The following is a 17,945-nucleotide window of genomic DNA, read 5'->3' as shown; positions in this document are numbered from 1 at the left end:
CGGGAGAGCAGGGGTTGGCAGGAACCCGGCAAATTTGTCAATAAACCTGAACCTGAAGTCCCACAGGGACGGAGGCTCGGTAGGGCTCGGGCCTGAGCGGGGCAGGCCACTGTGAGCGGGGCGGGGGCAGGCCACTGTGCAGAGCGGGGTTCTGGCCCCCACAGGGCTTTTGTTCTGTTGCTTTGGTTGGCGATCGGGACTCACCATGTTAGACCTGAGGTTCGTGGTGGGATCCACCGGCGTGGCCCTGGGTGGCTGCCCTGTGTGCTCAGGGAGCAGTCACGGGCCCTGAGTGGTGTTGCCCTTGGGCCTGGAAGGTCCAGCCGAGGGTTGGGGCCTGCGGATGTCGCTTCTCTGAAGATGAGAAGCCAGGGCGAGGCCCCCCCCCACATCTGGAAGGTTCTCCTGCGTCGCCCTCTCCTTCCAGGCACATTTGGCCGTCCCCTTTTCTGCGTGTCTGTCCCCACCATCGTGCCCTCTTCTTCTCTGGACTGTGTTTGGATGATTTCTTTGAACGGTTTTTATTCTGGAAAGTTCTGCTCGAGCATCTGGTATCTCCCTGGTGTTTGGGATGTCTCCTTCTCATTCCCCCGTGTCTTGCTTTAAGCTGCGTGTCCTCGTGTTTCCGCTGCCCCTGTTCTTGGGCACTGTGTTGTGTTCTGTCTGGGATCCCCGTGTAAGGCCCCTGGGTCTGGTGGCTGCTGCCCGGCCTCTACCGGGGACAGGTGCTCTACTGGGACAGGTGCTGCTACCTGTCCCAGCCCCCGTTTCCCGGCTTCTTCAGCTGGCACCTTGAAACTCCGTGCCAGGCGAGCAGGCCTGTGGCTGCGGGTTCCCGGAATCTGTCGTGGGTTCTGGGTTGTCCCTTCCAGTGCAGGCGGTGGTCACCGCGCCACCACGGGGGTCCAGGCAGCAGGATGGTCATGTGATGGGGGGCCACTCTGGGCTTTTCATTCTCCTTTCATTTGTGGCCTCGGAGGCTCCCCATGTTTTCTGAGGTGCACAGAACATGGAGGGGTGCTCATCTCATCTCAGATATTGGAATGATGTCGTGCAGGAAGGTTCGAGGGTCTCGGGGTGGTCCTGAGAAGCCGATGTGATAGGTGTGGCAGCTTCCTCTTCCCCTGAGCGGGGGCTTCCAGAGCCTCCCTCCCACTGGTGCCCATGGGGTTTGAGCCTGATAGCTCCGCAGGATTCAGCTGCTGTGAGTCACACCCAGGATGGAGAGGTCTAAGGCAGGCCTGATGCCGGGCAGGGCGACATTTCTAGAAAAGGTTTCATCTGGTGATCTGCTAAATGGCATGAAAATCACAAAATTGGCACTCGGTGACCATCAGGCTGGCTGTGTGTGGCTGCTCTCCTCAGCAAGCAAATGGCTGCCCCCATCCAGAGCCCCGACTCCCGCTGGCCTCCCCCGTGCGGGGATGTGGGGACCAGGGCAGGCCCCAGAGACCACCTGACCTCTCTGGCAGGAAGAAGACCACGTCGTGCCGTTTCCTCCTCCCTTGAGCCTGTTAGCTGTCTCGGGGAACCGGTAAGCCCAGGGCCACCTTGTCACGTCCTCCACTGAACGTGGGTCCACGTAGATGCCAGCCCCTCGGTCTTGCCCAGAAGTTGTGGGAGGTGCTGGCTGCCAGGGATGGCTATGCATGTTTGTCCCCATGGCAGGGAGGCCTCTGGGGGCCTGGCCTTCCCCCCGCTAGCTGCTTCTCACATGTTTGTCTCCCCGAGAGCCACCTGCTCTCCCAGGGCCCTCAGGCCCCTGTCTGCCAGTCTCCTGGCACCTGGGCTGGGGTCTGCGCAGGCGACTCCCCCAGCAGGGCAGGATCCACCCTCCACGGCACCATTACTGCCACCCCCTGTGCCTGGGATGGAGGCCATGCCCACACAGTGGGGCCCCTCTGGAAAGGAGACTTGACCTCAGGGTGGTGGCAGGGCTCTGTGGGATGCCCCTGGTGACAGGGACCAGAATGTTCCCTAAAGTGGATGTCAGGCCCCTGGCTCAGATGGAGCTTTCTGTTCTTGATGGGCTTTAGAAGGTGAAAAACTAGGCTTCCAGAGGTGAAGTTGCACTGTGGGCTTTGTGGCAGGTGAGCGCTGCCTGACCCTGAACAGCTGCTAAAGACTCAGAACTGGAGCCTTCCTGGTGTCCTGCGTGTCCACGCAGGTGTGCCAGTGTGGCAGCCCTGCGCCAGGAGCTGCCCCTGCATGTCATGGCAGCGTCCATGCCAGCCGAGCGCCCCTCTGGCTCCCAGGCATCTCATCCTGTCTGGCTCTGAGGGCCGTGCTGCAGTGAAAACCATTCACCTTGACAGTTTGGCTTTCGACCAAGAATTCACTCTCATATTTTTGATTTTTAAAATTAAGACTGTATTCGGATATAATTTGCGTACCATAAAATTCTTCCTTCCACAGAATATGCTTTAATGGTTTTTCAGTATATGCAGCCATCATCATCTAAGTTGAGAACATTTTTGTCACCCCCAACAAGAAGCCCCATGCACATGGTCCGTCACTCCCCAGGCCCCAAATCCCAGCCAGCACTGATCTTGGCCATTGGCCTGTCCTGGTCATTCCATAGAAGTAGAGCCACGTGACTGTGTGTGTGTCTGGGCCACGCGTGGCTGTGTGTATGAGAGCCACACGTGACTGTGTCTGGGCCACGCATGGCTGTGTGTATGAGAGCCATGCGTGACCGTGTCCAGGCCACGTGTGACTGTGTCTGGGCCACACGTGACTGTGTGTGTGTCTGGGCCACGGTGACTGTGTGTCCGGGCCACGGTGACTGTGTGTCCGGGCCACGTGTGACTGTGTGTGTCCGGCCTCAGCACAGTATTTTCAAGGCTCCTTCCTTCCTTTTCATGACTGAATCATACTCCGTTGTCTGCACAGACCACAGTCTATCCTGTCATTTGTCTCTGGATGCTTGGGTGGCTGCACTTTGCTGCTGTGAGCACTTGTGCACAAGCTGTCGTGTGGATGTGTGTTTTCAGTAACCTGCGTGTACGCCGAGGACTGGAATTGCTGGGTGATGTAACTGTGTTAAGCTTCCGAGGACCTGCCAGACTGTTTTCCACAGCAGCTAAATAATTGTACGTTCCTCTTAGCAATGCATAGGGGTTCCTGTGTCTCCATGTCATCACCAACACTTGTCCAAACTAAAAAATTCTAGGCCAGGCGCTCATGCCTGTAGTCCCAGCAATTTGGGAGGCCAAGGTGGGCAGATTGCATGAGTTCAGGAGTTCAGGACCAGCCAGGGCAACAAAGTGAAACCTTGTCTCTAGGGAAAAAAAAAAAAATACAAAAAATTAGCTGGGCATGGTGGCACATGCTTGTAGTCCCAGCTACTCAGGAGGCTGAGGTAGGAGGATTGCTTGAGCCCTGGGTGGTTGAGGCTGCAGTGAGCTGAGATCGTGCCACTACACTCCAGCCTGGGTGACAGAGCAAGACTCCGTCTCAGAAACAAACCCAATTCTAGCCATCGTTGTGGGCGTGAGTTGACGTCTCCCTGCGGTGTGATTGCGTTTCCACAGTGAATGATGTCAGGCAGCTTTGCATGCGGTTACTGGATGTTAGTATCCTGTTTGGAGAAATGGCTACTCGAATTCTCTCCCATTTGGAAATTGGGTTGTGTTTTGTGTTTTCCTTGCTGACTTGCAGAGTTCTTCATGTGTTCTGAATCTGGTCCCTTACCAGCTACCGGGTTTGCACGTTTTCCCTTGCATCCTGTGGGCTGTCTTTTCGCTTTCTCGATGGTGTCCTTTGAAGCACAAAGACGTCGTGATTGTTTTCTGGGAAGCCTTGTTGTTGTGTTTTCTCTCTGTTCCTTGTGCTTTGGTGTCATGGAAGCACTTCTGCGGGGGCGGGAGTCTGGACTGAGGCCGCCGCGTTCCTTCTGTGAAAACCTTCACGTGCGCTCGCAGCCTCGGCTCTACAGATGGTTCAGTCCGGGAAATGGTTTAAGGAGGCCGTGCACAGAAACAGTCTTTGCAGCCAGGGACATGAGAGCACACCGTGCTGTTCCCACAAGGCCCGTGGCCTCTGCAGGTGAGAATTGGTGGCCTCCCTTGAAAATGCTGAATGGAGGTGCCAGGCACCCGCACAGGCTCTTGGTGTGGGCATAGGCCGTCTTCCACTTGAAGAATGTGGCAAGATGGTCTGAAAACCACAAAGTTTGTGTTTGGAGACACGGTCTCACTGTGTTGCTCAGGCTGGAGTGTAGTGGTGGGATCATAGCTCACTGCAGCCTCGACCTTTTGAGGTCCAGTGATCCTCCCACCTCAGCCTCCCAAGGAGCTGGCATTACAGGCATAAGCCACCATGCCGGGCCCACGGCTGAAGTTTGGGTTGTATCCTTTTAAGGAATAGCAGACGGGTTTTCAGCCACACCGAAGAGAACCTCAGCGTAGCAGAGTGTTGCTGGGCCATGTGCTTCAGGAGCAGGGCCACAGGCAGGACCTCGAGTGCCCAGCCCGCTCACCACGCTGTGGGCGGCCTCAGAACACCAGCACAGGCGATCTCCTCGGAACCCAGATTGTGGGCGATCCTGCCGCTCCACCTGCTGTGGCCCCAGGGCTGCACCACCTTGTGGACTGTGGCTGGCAGCTTCTGGAGGCTTCTTGGTGCCTACAACATCTGCGCCACTCCACAGCGTTGCCCATTGGTGGCAGCCATCCCCTCCATAAGCCCGTGGCCCCTGTACAGAGACAAATTGGCGCTCACGGACTCACTCTGCGAGGCAGCATCTGCGTCTGCAGGACTTCACGGCCCTTGGCCGCACGTTTCCCTCCAGTTCCCATCATGGCAGCTGTGCCTGGTTGCGGATGCTGCGTGCTGAGGAGAGGAGGCGTGGGCCCGCCCGGTGTGCATGGGCAGGTCTGAGACTGGCCACTCCCATGGCGCATGCATTCCCCTGGAGGGTCCCCTTACCCCGTGGCTGCAGCCTGGCAGGAGAAGACGCTGAGGGGACGCACGGGAGGGGTTGCAGGGTGGGCTGTGCCGTGCGGCAGGCCTTGGGGTGTAGCCGCAAGCTGTGGGTCCATCCCCCTGCACCAGGGTGCAGTTTTGACACCGGGTGGTCATGGGTCGAGCATCCATGCAGGTGTGGAGACGGAAGCCTGACCCACAGAGCTTGGTGGTGGCCCCTGCACTGACCTGTGGGCTGCTCAACCGCTCTGCCACTGTGCGTTGTTCACATGTGAAGCCGGCGTCACAAAGGCCTCAATGTCTGTTTCAGCCGGATACATGCGCGCCCTCATGGGGGCTTGAGGGCACACTGGCCGCTGGACACTGGGGTCCCGGGGTGACTGAGGCTGGTGCCCTCCTGACAGGTCGCTGGGCTGCAAGTTGAACAGAAAACTGGTTTTCTTCACTCTGCGAAGTTCCCTGTGGTTGTCCCTGTGGTTGGAGGGAGTTGTGTTGACATAATCATGGCTGCAGCTGTGCGCCTCTCCCTTGGAGCAGGTGTGGTCCCCGGCTCCTGGATCGGCTGCCCATGCTCAGGATGGTCTGGGGTGTGGCCGTGGCCTGTCCCCGGGCCGGACGGCTTTCTCAGCAGCTCCCTGAGGCAGCATGAGCAGAGGCGGGACCCTGCCCGGGTCCTGTTTCCCACCTTGTATCCTTTGGCCCTAATACGGGGTCCCGTTTACCAATGAGGGCAAAGAGACCAGTCTAAGGGGAGGCTGAAAACTCACAGGCAGGCCTGTCTGGCCTTGGGGTCTGGGTGCTGCTTCCAGGCAGGCCACATCCCAGGTGAGGTGCAGACATTCAGAGACAGACGTGGCCGATCCTGGCTGCTGTATCAACGCGCCCACCAAATGGGGCCTTCTTTGATCATCAGTCAAAAGCAAGAATGTGCCTGTGGTGGGCGGGCGCGTGTGCCAGCTTCCAGGCCATGGGCTCCTTGGTGCCCAGAGCTCACCCTGTGGTGCTTGCCCACTACTCACTCCCGCCTTCCCGGAGTCTTGTCCTGGGGGGTCCTGGTGTGGGAGCTGCCTTCTCTAGTTGGGTGGAGCCTTGCCTGCTGGTGCCTGTGAGCCCTGGGTGGGTGGATGCCGGGTGGTCGTGGAGGTTCACAGCAGGCTCTATGTGGTTGTTTTGTTTGGATTTGGGGTGTGAATCCTCTCAGCAAAGGCTGACTCAAACCCCAGTGTTCAGAAGGTTCAAGGAAGCGACCGTCAGTGCCGAGTGGCCAGCAGGGCGGGGATGCGGCGTTGAGCCCCATCATTCAGCTTCAGTGTGGAGAAGGCCCGGAGCTGTGGGCATCAGCTCGGGGACCCGAGTGACCGTCCCTGCCTCGGGGGGGGGGGGGGGGGGCACACGGGCAGGCAGGGCAGCAGCTTGTGCCCATGTCCTCCTCACGGGCTCTGGAAGTGAGAGGCGCTGAGGCCACAGTGGGGGAAGTGGCCCAGCTGACGACCCGGGCTCTCGGTGCCCTGGGAGGAGCTGTTGTTAGGACATGTGCAGACTGGGTTCAGCCTGTCTGGAGTGGCTCAGGTGCCTGGGGACAGAGGCCAGCTGTAACCGCTGCTGCACTCGGTTCTGGGTTCAGTGCCCTCCGCCTCTGCGGCGTCTCCCTCGGCAGCTGTCCAGGACTCCAGCCTCCCTGCCAGGGTAGGGGACATGGAGCGTCTCCTTGCTCTGGGGGGTTGAGGTCTTCTGTGTTTGGACCCTGTGGGATCTGGCAGGAGAAGCAGCCCCCACTCATGTTGAGCCAGGGGCCTGGGGAAGGGAGATGGCAGTTCTGTGACCTCCAAACTCCCTTTCCTTATTGCAGGGGATGGGCCAGCGTTTCGCTCTGAGCCCTGAGCATCTGCACGTGTCAGGCAGGAAAGGGTCCCCAAGGCCTTCCCAATGGCTCTTCTCTGTTCCTGGCACCTTACAGGCCTGAAACGCAGGGCCCCCAAGGGTGGGGTGTGCATTTTTGGAGAGCGTCTTTTCTGAGACCCCCCCCATGGGGAGCTGGTGGCTGGCTTGTGGCAGTGTACTGTGGCTGCCCAGTCCTCGGCAGGCATCCACTGCTGGCTCACCTGTTTGGGCCACCACCTCTGCATAGGTCCTGTAGGCTTTGCTCAGGAACTGTTCCGTCAGAGGGCCTAGGGTGTCCACAGTCTTGGGCCCGCTATTCCTCAGTCCAGCCCTGCTCTGCCCTGGCAGGGGGGCACCTGTCCTTGGGTGCAAGCTCACACTCGTTGCCCGGGTGCCTGCTGGCCAGGTAGCTTGTCTGGTCATCCTCGGGGTGTGGGGAAGGACCCCAGGAGGGGAAGTGGCCGCGGGGCAGCGCGGTGTGTCGTCTGGCCTCCGCTGTGTAAGCTGACAGTGGCCTGAAGGGCTTTGGGATGGGGCAGCCCCTTGCAGGCCTATCCAGGCCCAGCCCCATTGCTTTGGTGTGTCAGGTCCAGAGCCGTGCTCCTGCCTCATGGCCTGTGGGCTCCAAGGGCGGGTTTTGAAGCCCCAGAAAGGGTCACACCAGAGGCAAGCAGTCGTAGCTGCTCTTCCCAGAGTAAGACTCAGCCGTCTGTCACTGGGTGTGGTTTTGTCCCTGACCGACAGCTGACACTGGGGCCCCCAGGGGCCTTGGTAGGGCGGGTGGCATCCCAGGCCTGAAGACGGCTGTCTGCTTCCTGAGGCTTTGAGAAACCAATACTGCTCAGGTGACAGTCCCTCTGAGAGTGTCACTTCCTCCGGCCCACAGGGGCGCAGACACCTTCTATTTTACACATTTCTCTCCGTTTCTCTGATGCTGCAGAGAGCCCGCCCTGAGAGCCGGGAGTCGCCTGATGAGGGGTCGGCAGGAGTCTTAACGGAGTCATGTCTCCGAAGGCTCGTCCTGGCTCCCTGAAGACCAGGAGCGTCCCTGGCCCCAAGGATGGCCCTGAGCCCATCTGCCTCAACCCTCCAGATCTGCAGGGTCCTCGGCCACCCACCACTGAGCGAATAGGGCTCGGGGCCCCGGGCCTACGGTCCTCCCGCCACCTCCACAGGGCGGCTGTTGGGGCCCCGCCAGGCAGAGCCGTGTTCTCAGGCGTTGGCTCTCATGGAGGTGGCCTGAGGCATCTGACTCTTTCCCCTCAAGGAGTCTCTGAGTCTCCCGGAGTCAGCGCCGGCTGTTGTGGCTTTTCCCCGGGTGATAACTGAGCCGAATTTCCGCGCCCGCTTCAGTGGCTGCTTAGACAGGAAGCTCCACCCAGCCGGGCGTCCTCGGCCTTCTGTGCCTCTCGGGAGGGTCCGCATGATTCCGGAAGGGGCTCTGCTGCAGCTAGGATGGCACCCGCCCCTGCCAGGCACAGGCACAGCACCCTGCGGTCAGGGCCTCCGCCAGACGTCATCAACACTCACTTCCCCTCGAAAGCCGCCACATAGAGGGGGTATTTTCAGTGTCTTTTTTCCTGAACAGCTATTTTAGTGTCTCTGAAAAAAACCATCCACAGCCGTGAGCCTTCAGGGGCTGCCTGCCCTGCGTCCCCGGCCCTGTGCGCCCGAGCACTTATCTTTCTCCCTTGGGCCCAGGTCAGAGCCAGGCACCTGCCCCTCCCCTGGCCCCACCCTGCTTGTTCCCTGAGGGCTGCAGGGTGGGTGCACGTGCTGCAGGGGAGGCCACGGGCTTTGGCCAGATATTCCCCCAGGGCCCTCCATCCCCATAATTGGAGCACCTTGATGGACAGCCTGCCCTGCGCCCCATCTTCCCCCTAGGGAAGCAGGGTCCCTGCTGCCTCCAGGAGGCTGGTTCTTGATGCAGCGTCTTCTCCTAGAGTCCTGGAGGTGGGAAGAGCCCCCGGCCCTGAGTGTGCTCTGTCCACCAAGGCTTCCTGGCTGAGGGCAAGGGCGGAGCCCCCACCGCCCGACTTTGCTGCCTCCTCTTGAGGTTGGCCTCGGTAGAGTGAGTGGGACCTCACCCCTGTGAAGGGCCCCTTGCCCTGTGTGGCCTGTTCTGCGTTGGCCTGTGGTGTAGACCTGGTGCCAGCTGCCCTGGAGACTGTGCTGTCCTGTGGGGTCTTTGGCAGTAGAGGAATGGCCCATTTGACGGAGACTGCCCTGTGATTTTGCTTGGGAGGAGACCTGGGGTCTCAGTTGTGCCTCGCGGGCAGCACGTCTCAGGGGTTTCCAGCCGCAGGGCTGTGGGGGTTCACGTTTGCCTGAGGCTGGATGTACCGGCTCAGGCCCCCAGCACACAACCCACATCACTCACTGGCTCTTGGGGGATGTGCCTCAGCACCTGACACACAACACCTGGTCCTGGGTGGGCTGGGTCCGGGCACCTTCGCTAAGCTTCTTCCAGCAGCGGGGCTGGCAAGGAGCGAGGCAAAGGTGTGTGTGGTGCCATCCTGTAGCTTCCTCCAGCAGCGGGGCTGGCAAGGAGCGAGGCAAAAGTGTGTGTGGTGCCATCCTGTAGCTTCCTCCAGCACTGGGGCTGGCAAGGAGCGAGGCAAAGGTGTGTGTGGTGCCATCCTGTAGCTTCCTCCAGCAGCGGGGCTGGCAGGGAGCGAGGCAAAGGTGTGTGTGCTGCCATCCTGTAGAGCCAGGCTCCTTGGGGATGGTGTCCTTCGTTTTGAAAATGTTTCCTTCCCGTGGGGAGGGGGCAGCCAGAATGGCCACTCTTTAATGCACCTGTGCCAGTGGCCCACAGGGACACGGTGTCCCCTCCCCGCGAACCACCCCTGTGCCGCAGCTGCCCTTCCCAGACGCATCCGTCGTGAGTGGCTCTCGCCGCGCTGTGGCTGGTTGAGCTGAGTGCCCAGCGCTGGGCACCCTCTGAGAACACACTCGGGTTCTAGGAAGGGGGTTTGGCAGGAGAAGGACGAGGGATTCCCGGCCAGGCTGAGCCGCTGTGGAAGGGGAGAGTGGGTCTTGGTGCTCCATCCCAAACCTGCTGCAGCCGTGGGTGAGGTCACCCGGAACGGCAGGACAAGGTCCGCTCTGTTCTCTCGGAGATGACTTGTCCCTCGGCACAGCCTCCACGCGCCTGTTGAGTGTGGCCTAAGGGCCTTTATGCAAAGTGGACTTGGTCTCCTGGGGGGTGCCCTGGAATCTGCCTTCTGCGCCGCTCAGGGTCGTTCGTGGCCGGAGTGCCTGGGGCTCTGACTGCCATGTGCCAGCCACGGGGCTGGTGGAGGGACCCTGCCCTGGGAACCACAGGTGCCAACAAAACCTTTCATTGATCGCAGGTCTCCTCTGAGCCTCCGGCCTCCATAAGACCCAAAACAGATGACACCTCTTCCCAGTCCCCCGCGCCTTCCGAAAAGGACAAGCCGTCCAGCTGGCTGCGGACCTTGGCCGGCTCTTCCAATAAGGTGCTGTGGGGCCTGTCGGGGTCCTTGGGGTGGTGGGTACTGGGCCCTTCTCCTTGGGCAGACCCAGCGGCTGGCGGCTCCACCTGCCCCCTACTGAGGGCTGGCACCCGGCGCAGCCTCAGGGACATGAAGTGGCTTTTCTCCTGGTCACTCACACAGACAACTGTTTCTCGACAGAGCCTGGGCTGTGTTCACCCTCGCCAGCGCCTCTCTGCTTTCCGACCCTGGTCCCCCGCAGTGTCAGCGAGTGAGAAAGAGCTCTCCCCACACCTCCCGGCCCTCATCCGAGACAGGTGAGTGGGCGCCATTCACAGGTGTTTCTGATCACGGGGGGAGGCTCCACAAGGGCTGTGCATGCGGACGCGCCCATGTTTCTGCAGGCTGGGTGCCCAGACCTGCCGCCTTTTGGTCAGGGCAGTCTCGTTCCTTTGGCTGGCATCAGGGAGAGCACACCTAGAGCGTTCCCTGTGTTCTGGGTGGAGTCGTGGGTGGAGCCCTGTCTGCTGGGCGCAGCTTCTTGATGTGTTGGTCGGCCTGTGTCTGGCCTTCGCAAGAGACCCAGCAAGCAGAAAACGCTTACGGGATCTTAGGAACTGTAAGCTTGACTTGAAGATTCGGAGCTGGGAAAGTCTTTCCTGTTTAACACCTTCAGAGGGGGTGCACGCCAGGATGGGTCTGGGTGGTGCTTGGGGACAGAGGCACCTTCCCGACACCCGCCTGCCCCTCCAGCTTCTACTCCTACAAGAGCTTTGAGACAGCCGTGGCCCCCAACGTGGCCCTCGCACCGCCGGCCCAGCAGAAGGTTGTGAGCAGCCCTCCGTGTGCCGCCGCCGTCTCCCGGGCCCCCGAGCCTCTCGCCACTTGCACCCAGCCTCGGAAGCGGAAGCTGACTGTGGACACCCCAGGAGCCCCAGAGACGCTGGCGCCCGTGGCTGCCCCGGAGGAGGACAAGGACTCGGAGGCGGAGGTGGAAGTTGAAAGCAGGGAGGAATGTACGTGTGAGTCGCTTTCTGTGCCTACTCCCTGTGGGCTGTGGGGGTGGCACTGGCTGAGGGGGGCTGGTCGCCCGGGGGTGCGTTGGCGGCCCCATGTTTCCCAGGTTCCTCCGGGAGCGGCGCGTCTCCCTGGTGTGGAGCTGCCGGGCACTTCCGTGACTTCGTTTCTGTCTCTGCTTCCTCCTCAGTCACCTCCTCCTTGTCCTCGCTCTCTTCCCCGTCCTTTACCTCATCCAGCTCCGCCAAGGACCTGGGCTCCCCGGGTGCGCGTGCCCTGCCCTCGGCCGTCCCTGATGCTGCGGCCCCTGCCGACGCCCCCAGTGGGCTGGAGGCGGAGCTGGAGCACCTGCGGCAGGCACTGGAGGGCGGCCTGGACACCAAGGAAGCCAAAGAGAAGTTCCTGCATGAGGTGGTCAAGATGCGCGTGAAGCAGGAGGAGAAGCTCAGCGCAGCCCTGCAGGCCAAGCGCAGCCTCCACCAGGTGAGCGGGGCGAGTGGTGCTGGGAGGTCCAGGGCGCGGGCAGTGAGCACAGCCTGCACCAGGTGAACGGGCACAGGTGGTGCCTCCTCCCTTCCTGGCTGCCCCATGCGCTCCTCTCTGCCTCCACCTCAGTGGGCCTGCCTGGGACCTTGGGGGTCCGTCTCCCAAAAGCTGCAGCCCTGGGTATGGTGAGCCCCTCAGTGTCCCCAGGCTGATGGACATCCCAGGAGGCCACTACATTTGGCTTGACCACAGCTTTCCCCATCAGGATCACACACCCTGCGTGGTGGCCCCACTGAGGAAGTAGCCATGTTCCTCTGGTATAAGGGAGGCCGGGCTATTTTTAGTGGCAGAAAGAGTTGGGAGCAGCTGCATGGAGACAGTTCCTTGCTCTGTGTGCTCCAGGAGTGGGTGTTCACGCGCTCCGCCAGCAAGACCTGGCGTCTGCAAAACACAGGCGTGAGGGGCGTGCTTACTAATGCCTGGTGTTTCAGAAGGCGGCTCCCGCCAGGCCTCCCGAGTAGGAAGGAGAGGGCTCGGCCCGCACAGACACACACACACCCACCTGCACACGCTGCTTCTCTGGGCTCCGCCTCACGGTTCTCACGCTGCAGCTCCGGTCTCGCGCCTCCTTTTACGTTGTTTAGGTTTCTTTCTGACATGACTGAGGGAGGTGCGGTTCACAGGCAGAGCTGCCTGGGGAGAGAGGTGTGCAGGCGGCCCGTTGTTCACCCGGCCCCGGCCTCGCTAAATTCACACCTCGGCGGCGTCTGGCAGCTTCCGCGGCGTGGGCCTTAGCACAACACAACCCCGTCGGCCCTCAGAGCTGCAGGGTTGCCGACGTGCCCTCCTGCGCGTGCCAGTCCCTCGCCTCAGCACGTCCCCCGCCACTGTTGTCCTTGATTCTGGTTGGAGGTGTGATTTCCCACATACATATTCATGTGGTGTGTTTGCAGCGTGGGGTGTGAGTCACACGGATATTTTAATGGGGAGAGTGGGGGGGCTTGCGGAGGCGCCGGGCGGATGGACGTCTCCATCTGGCTGCGTGGGGAGACCCGGGGCCCTCAGATGGTGCGATGTCTGAGGCTGCCCTCCTCACATTGATGGGAGCCAGGGCCTACTTGGCTGGCTGCCCCCAAGGGGAACGTGGCCCTAGCTATCGGGGGAGGCCCCGCCGCAGCCTCAAGTGACTGACTCAGGCCCCCAGGTTTAGCACAGCTGCCGCAGGCCTGGCGGAAACTCAGGATGGGGGTCTGAAAAGCCTTTGTGGGGTCGGGGCACCACACGGGTTGGGCTGATGGTGCGCTGGGGGCGGGGCTCCAGGGCACATTGTCAGATAGATGACCCCACGGGGTGGGCTGAGCACTGCTGGTCATGGTGGGGGGTGTGCTGGGACCGGCTGCGCAGTGACCCCGAGCCGCCTCCGGCCCCCAGGAGCTGGAGTTCCTACGCGTGGCCAAGAAGGAGAAGCTGCGGGAGGCCACGGAGGCCAAGCGTAACCTGCGGAAGGAGATCGAGCGTCTCCGCGCCGAGAACGAGAAGAAGATGAAAGAGGCCAACGAGTCACGGCTGCGCCTGAAGCGGGAGCTGGAGCAGGCGCGGCAGGCCCGGGTGTGCGACAAGGGCTGCGAGGCGGGCCGCCTGCGCGCCAAGTACTCGGCCCAGGTATGCGGGTGGGGAGACTGAGGCACGCAGCACGGTGGGCGTGGAGCCGCCGTGGGCCCCGGTGGCCAGTCCTGCCCAGCCGGAAAGGCCTTGGAGCAGAATCCAGGCCCGGGACCACGTTCAGTGCGTGCCCCCCTGACGGGCACAGGGTGGGTGGTTGCTGGGCCCTGCGTCTCGTGAGCCTGTGTCCTAGCAGGTGGAGGAGGGGCCAGCACGCGGCACTGGGGAGGCACAGGGAGCAGCGCAGGAGCCTCGGGTCGGGGAAGCAGCGTCGGGCCGGGGCAGGGCGGCGAGCAGGCGCTGCTGTGACCACTCGGCTCCCTTTCAGATCGAAGACCTGCAGGTGAAGCTGCAGCACGCGGAGGCGGACCGGGAGCAGCTGCGGGCCGACCTGCTGCGGGAGCGCGAGGCCCGGGAGCACCTGGAGAAGGTGGTGAAGGAGCTGCAGGAACAGCTGTGGCCGCGGGCCCGCCCCGAGGCTGCGGGCAGCGAGGGCGCTGCGGAGCTGGAGCCGTAGATTCCGGGCCTGCCGCCGCAGCGCCGCCGACAACGCGGGTGCAGGGGGGCGCGGCTGGGCGGTGCAGCTCTGCCCGGCTCCGCCCCTGCAGCCCACACAGCACAACGTCTTACTGTGCCTATTACCAAGCGAGTGTTTGTAACCATGTAGTTTTGGAATCCACTGCAAAATTTTCTACTGGCCAAGTTCAAGTGAGCAAGCCGTGTCCCCCAACTACAGCTGGAGACGGGGCCAGCTCGGCGGCCTGCTGGTCCTCTGCTTGCTGGAACATTCTAACATTTACACTTTTGTTATAAGCTATTTAAAACCAGTAAGGAGACTTGAAATTCAGAAAATCAACACATTTTTAAATGACTCACTTTTAAAAGCCCCAACACACGACGCCATCTGAAGACCCGCAACGGAGTGGGGGTGGCGGCCGCCCCACCCTCCCCACCCGGGGAAGCCATCACAGCTCATCTGCCCGCGGCTGCGTGAGGACAGCAGGGGTTTTTCTTCAGAGTCTATTTTTTCAGCGACAAGGACCCAGGTCTTCCTGCTGCTGCCAGGGAGAGCAGGGACAGTGCCGCGTGCGAGATGAGCTCGAACACTGCCCGCCTTACTGCCGCCCACCCCGCCCGCCACGCCGCCGTCGATGCCAGCGCCGTCCCCACGGGTACCAGGAAGTGCAGAGCCGCACAGGAGCTGCCCCAGAGCTGAGGGGACGGGCTTCGGCTCCTCTGCACCCCGTGATTCTGCCCACGCTCCTCCACCACGAGGCACTGACCTGCGTCGGGTGGTGACCGTGGCTGGCGGTCACGCCCTCAGCCCCTCCGGGCACACGTGCCGCCTGACCGGGCGACCCTTTTCAGTTCGGCAAACGTCGCTCCCTTCATTTTGGGACTGAGGCTGCAGCATTGGAACAAAACAGCATTATTTCAATTTTTCTTTCTTTTTTTTTTTTTTGTTCGTTCATTTAAACGTATATTTAGAACTGCACTTTGTCCACAACCTTCCCTTCTCTTTCTATTCCCCAGTGAACTGAGGTTTTTACCGATTTATAGAGCAGTCAAATCCGAAGTGCTCGAGTGCTTAGAAACCCCCTCTGGTGCTTGGTTGAACAAGGGAATCACAAGAAAACGAAAATGCAAAAACTGAACTTCGGGGGTCGTTCTGTGCCTTCCAGCATCTTGTACAGCAAATCCTGACTCGTGTCTTTTTACCCCCAAGATATGTCTTCAGTAGCGACTGAATCTGCCACTCTCAGAATAAGTTCCTTGCATTTATTCCAAATAATCTCGTTTACTCTCACCTGTTTATGCAAATTGTATAAGGTTTCTTATGCCCAAGCTTGAAAAATGATTTCCCAGTAGACAAGAGGCGGCTACCTATCCTACAGTTACGGTATTTATTTACATAAGAAGATCTTACAGGAGTTCTTTGCTTGAATCCGTTCTAACACCCGCGGCAGCTGCACGCGCTCACAGAAGGTGGAGGTTACTTGCCCAGGTACAGACGACCTCGGGGCAGTGACGAGCAAAGACCAGAGACTGCTGAGCCCTCGCATCTGGGTGGCGGAATTGCCTGCGGGGTTTTGCCCTTGGTTTACTGAGGGGGGTCTTGGTTGCTGCTGAAGCCCCCCACCCCTTCTAAAGTGCAATGCAAAAGGGACATCATGTATATGCAGCGTTTGTTTGGAATTTTCTTTGCTTTTGTTTTCTTTGCGGTTCTGTGTGCATGGATTCCACACCTCTGCCGTAGGTAGATCCGTCAGCGGGCATTATTACCGTGTCTTGTAAAGGGTCGGTTTTGTTATGCAACACGCAGAATGCTGTTTTTAGCCTTGTTTTACCAGAGTTTTTTTTTTTTTTTCAGTTATTTCTTCAAGGGAAACTAAATGATTTAGTTGGAGCAAAGCTTTAAGTGTGTTGGCGTGCTTCTGTGTGGCTGTCCTGTGTCGCCAGGTCGAAGATCACAGTGAGGTAGAGGCCCTGCCCCATCCCCAGGGCCGCCAGGCTTGCTCCGTTTGCTTTGAGTTTTTAGACCCCAGAGGGAGATGAGCTTTTCCAAGCTGTGTCTGGGCCAGAGCCTCTCCTTGCCCTTGCTCCATCCCGACGGTCACCGTTGGGTCCACGCCTCCACCGCCCCATCTTGCCCCAAACGGAAAGCGCTGTATCTGCAGTGGCAGCCCTTCCCCACTTCGGCTCTGGGAGGGTCCAGCCAGTGTCACCTGGGCCCACCCTTTCCTGCAGCTGCCAGGCCCGTGCGGTCAGTGGGACCTGGACGTGGGCAGGCGAGTTCGGGACCCTCCCAGGCAGTTCCCACAGCTCTTGCCTCGGCTCACCAGGGTCACTTCCACTGTCAGGGGCCTGAGGGGGCAGCTGTGGCTGCAGGGCTGCTCTGGACTGAGGGGTCCCAGGCCCCGAGGGGTGCACGCCTGGCTCCCCTTGGCACAGGTGCGAGTCCGTTTCTTTTCAGCAGAAGGGGGAAGAGGTGTCCGCTGTGTGGGCTGCTGACTCCTCTGTGTGTGAGGCCCTTCATCTAAGTGATTGTGTATTCAGTTTAATTCTCATTATATTTCTATACTGAAAGAAGATTTTTAACGAAGGGAAAAACAACAGCAATAACATTCATATCTCTGGAGCAGCTAACTCATACACATAATGTCTGCTTTTCGTACAGAACTAGCCAATGTAAAAACAGTTCACCTGTAAATACCTTTTCCTTTTTCACCGTTGTATTATACATGTATATGCTGGGTCCTTTTTCAGAAACTCTTTTCTTACCTGAGAGTTGTCTTGTTTTCTGGGCTGTTTTTAACTGAGGAAAAAAAAAAAATGCTTTCCTGCCGGGGGGCAGGGGAGACGGAGAAACCCGTGTGCGTTTCCCATGTGACCCCCTCCTCCCTGTGGGTCCGAGCCCTGGCCCCCCATCCCTCCTCCCTGTGGGTCCGAGCCCCGGCCCCCCATCCCTCCTCCCTGTGGGTCCGAGCCCCGGCCCCCCCCACCCCCTCCTCCCTGTGGGTCCGAGCCCCGGCCCCCCATCCCTCCTCCCTGTGGGTCCGAGCCCTGGCCCCCCCCACCCCTCCCTCAGCCCACCAGGGTCCAGGGAGATGTTCGTTCTCGCTTTAAGTCAGGAGTCACAAATGACTTTTTTTTTTTCAATTAAGGAAAAAGCTCCATCTCTACCTTTAACATCACCCAGACCCCGCCCCTGCCCGTGCCCCACGCTGCTGCTAACGACAGTATGATGCTTACTCTGCTACTCGGAAACTATTTTTATGTAATTAATGTATGCTTTCTTGTTTATAAATGCCTGATTTAAAAAGAAAAGAAAGAGCTTGGCATATTTATCTATTTCGCTGTGTACCTGTTAGTCCTTCCCCGACCCCGAAACAGATGACATTGTACAATAAAGGACTTTGAGAGGACCGCGGGACAGCTGTGCGTGCGCCCGCCACAGCCCCTCCCCAGACCGGCCACACACGGGCGGCTGGGACCCCCTCGCTTTCAGGCCATCGTGGGTGGGGGCGCTGTCACAGGTCAGAATGTGGGCCTCGGAGTCTCCGTCGACCCCGAGGGCACGTGGGGTCCAGGCGGCCGCCCTGGCACAACTGCCCTCTCACCTAGTCCCCATCCCCTCTGAGCTGGGCAAGGCCACCGTTTCCTCTGCGGTTCAGGGAGCTTGCAGTCCCTCCTCGTGGCACTGGATGTGGCTGGAGCCCTGGCTTGAGGCCACCGTGGCCTTGGGCCGGCTGGGAGGAAGCCCCACAGAGTGCAGTGCCAGGACAGAAGACGGGATGGGGCCTTCCTGGCTGGGCCTCCATGGGGGCCTCTGAGGCCGCACCTGCGGTTGGCCAAGGTCCAGCTCCCGCACAGACAGACCTGTCCCCAAGGGGTGGATCGCCAGCTCCCTGAGGAGCTCCTGGGTTACTTGCGGGGGAGAGGGGAGGTGGCATCAGAACCCTGGACCCCAGCAAGCTGCCCCGAGGGAGACACAGAGGTCCCTTCTCCCCACCT

The 17,945-nt window shown here is 60.2% G+C and overlaps 1 protein-coding gene across 2 annotated transcripts in view; it reads left to right on the top strand.

The window, feature by feature from the left end:
- Positions 1-17,356, top strand: part of SKI (SKI proto-oncogene) — an 84,388-nt gene extending 67,032 nt beyond the window's left edge. Inside the window, exons 2-7 of one of the 2 annotated variants that reach the window (XM_024355865.3) lie at positions 10,164-10,289; positions 10,467-10,582; positions 11,019-11,287; positions 11,473-11,765; positions 13,200-13,430; positions 13,759-17,356. In XM_024355865.3, the coding sequence (XP_024211633.1) occupies positions 10,164-10,289; positions 10,467-10,582; positions 11,019-11,287; positions 11,473-11,765; positions 13,200-13,430; positions 13,759-13,947 (1,224 nt within the window). In that variant the 3' untranslated portion in view covers positions 13,948-17,356. The remainder of the gene's footprint in view (positions 1-10,163; positions 10,290-10,466; positions 10,583-11,018; positions 11,288-11,472; positions 11,766-13,199; positions 13,431-13,758) is intronic. The other variant, XM_016952511.4, reaches the window with a different exon arrangement.
- Positions 17,357-17,945: the final 589 nt, after the last annotated feature.

The sequence above is a fragment of the Pan troglodytes genome, chromosome 1 (genome assembly GCF_028858775.2).
Source record: "Pan troglodytes isolate AG18354 chromosome 1, NHGRI_mPanTro3-v2.0_pri, whole genome shotgun sequence".
In the NCBI taxonomy this organism is placed as follows: domain Eukaryota; kingdom Metazoa; phylum Chordata; class Mammalia; order Primates; family Hominidae; genus Pan; species Pan troglodytes.
The sequence above is the reverse complement of the archived record's forward strand: the minus strand, read 5'-3'. Positions and strand labels throughout refer to the sequence as shown.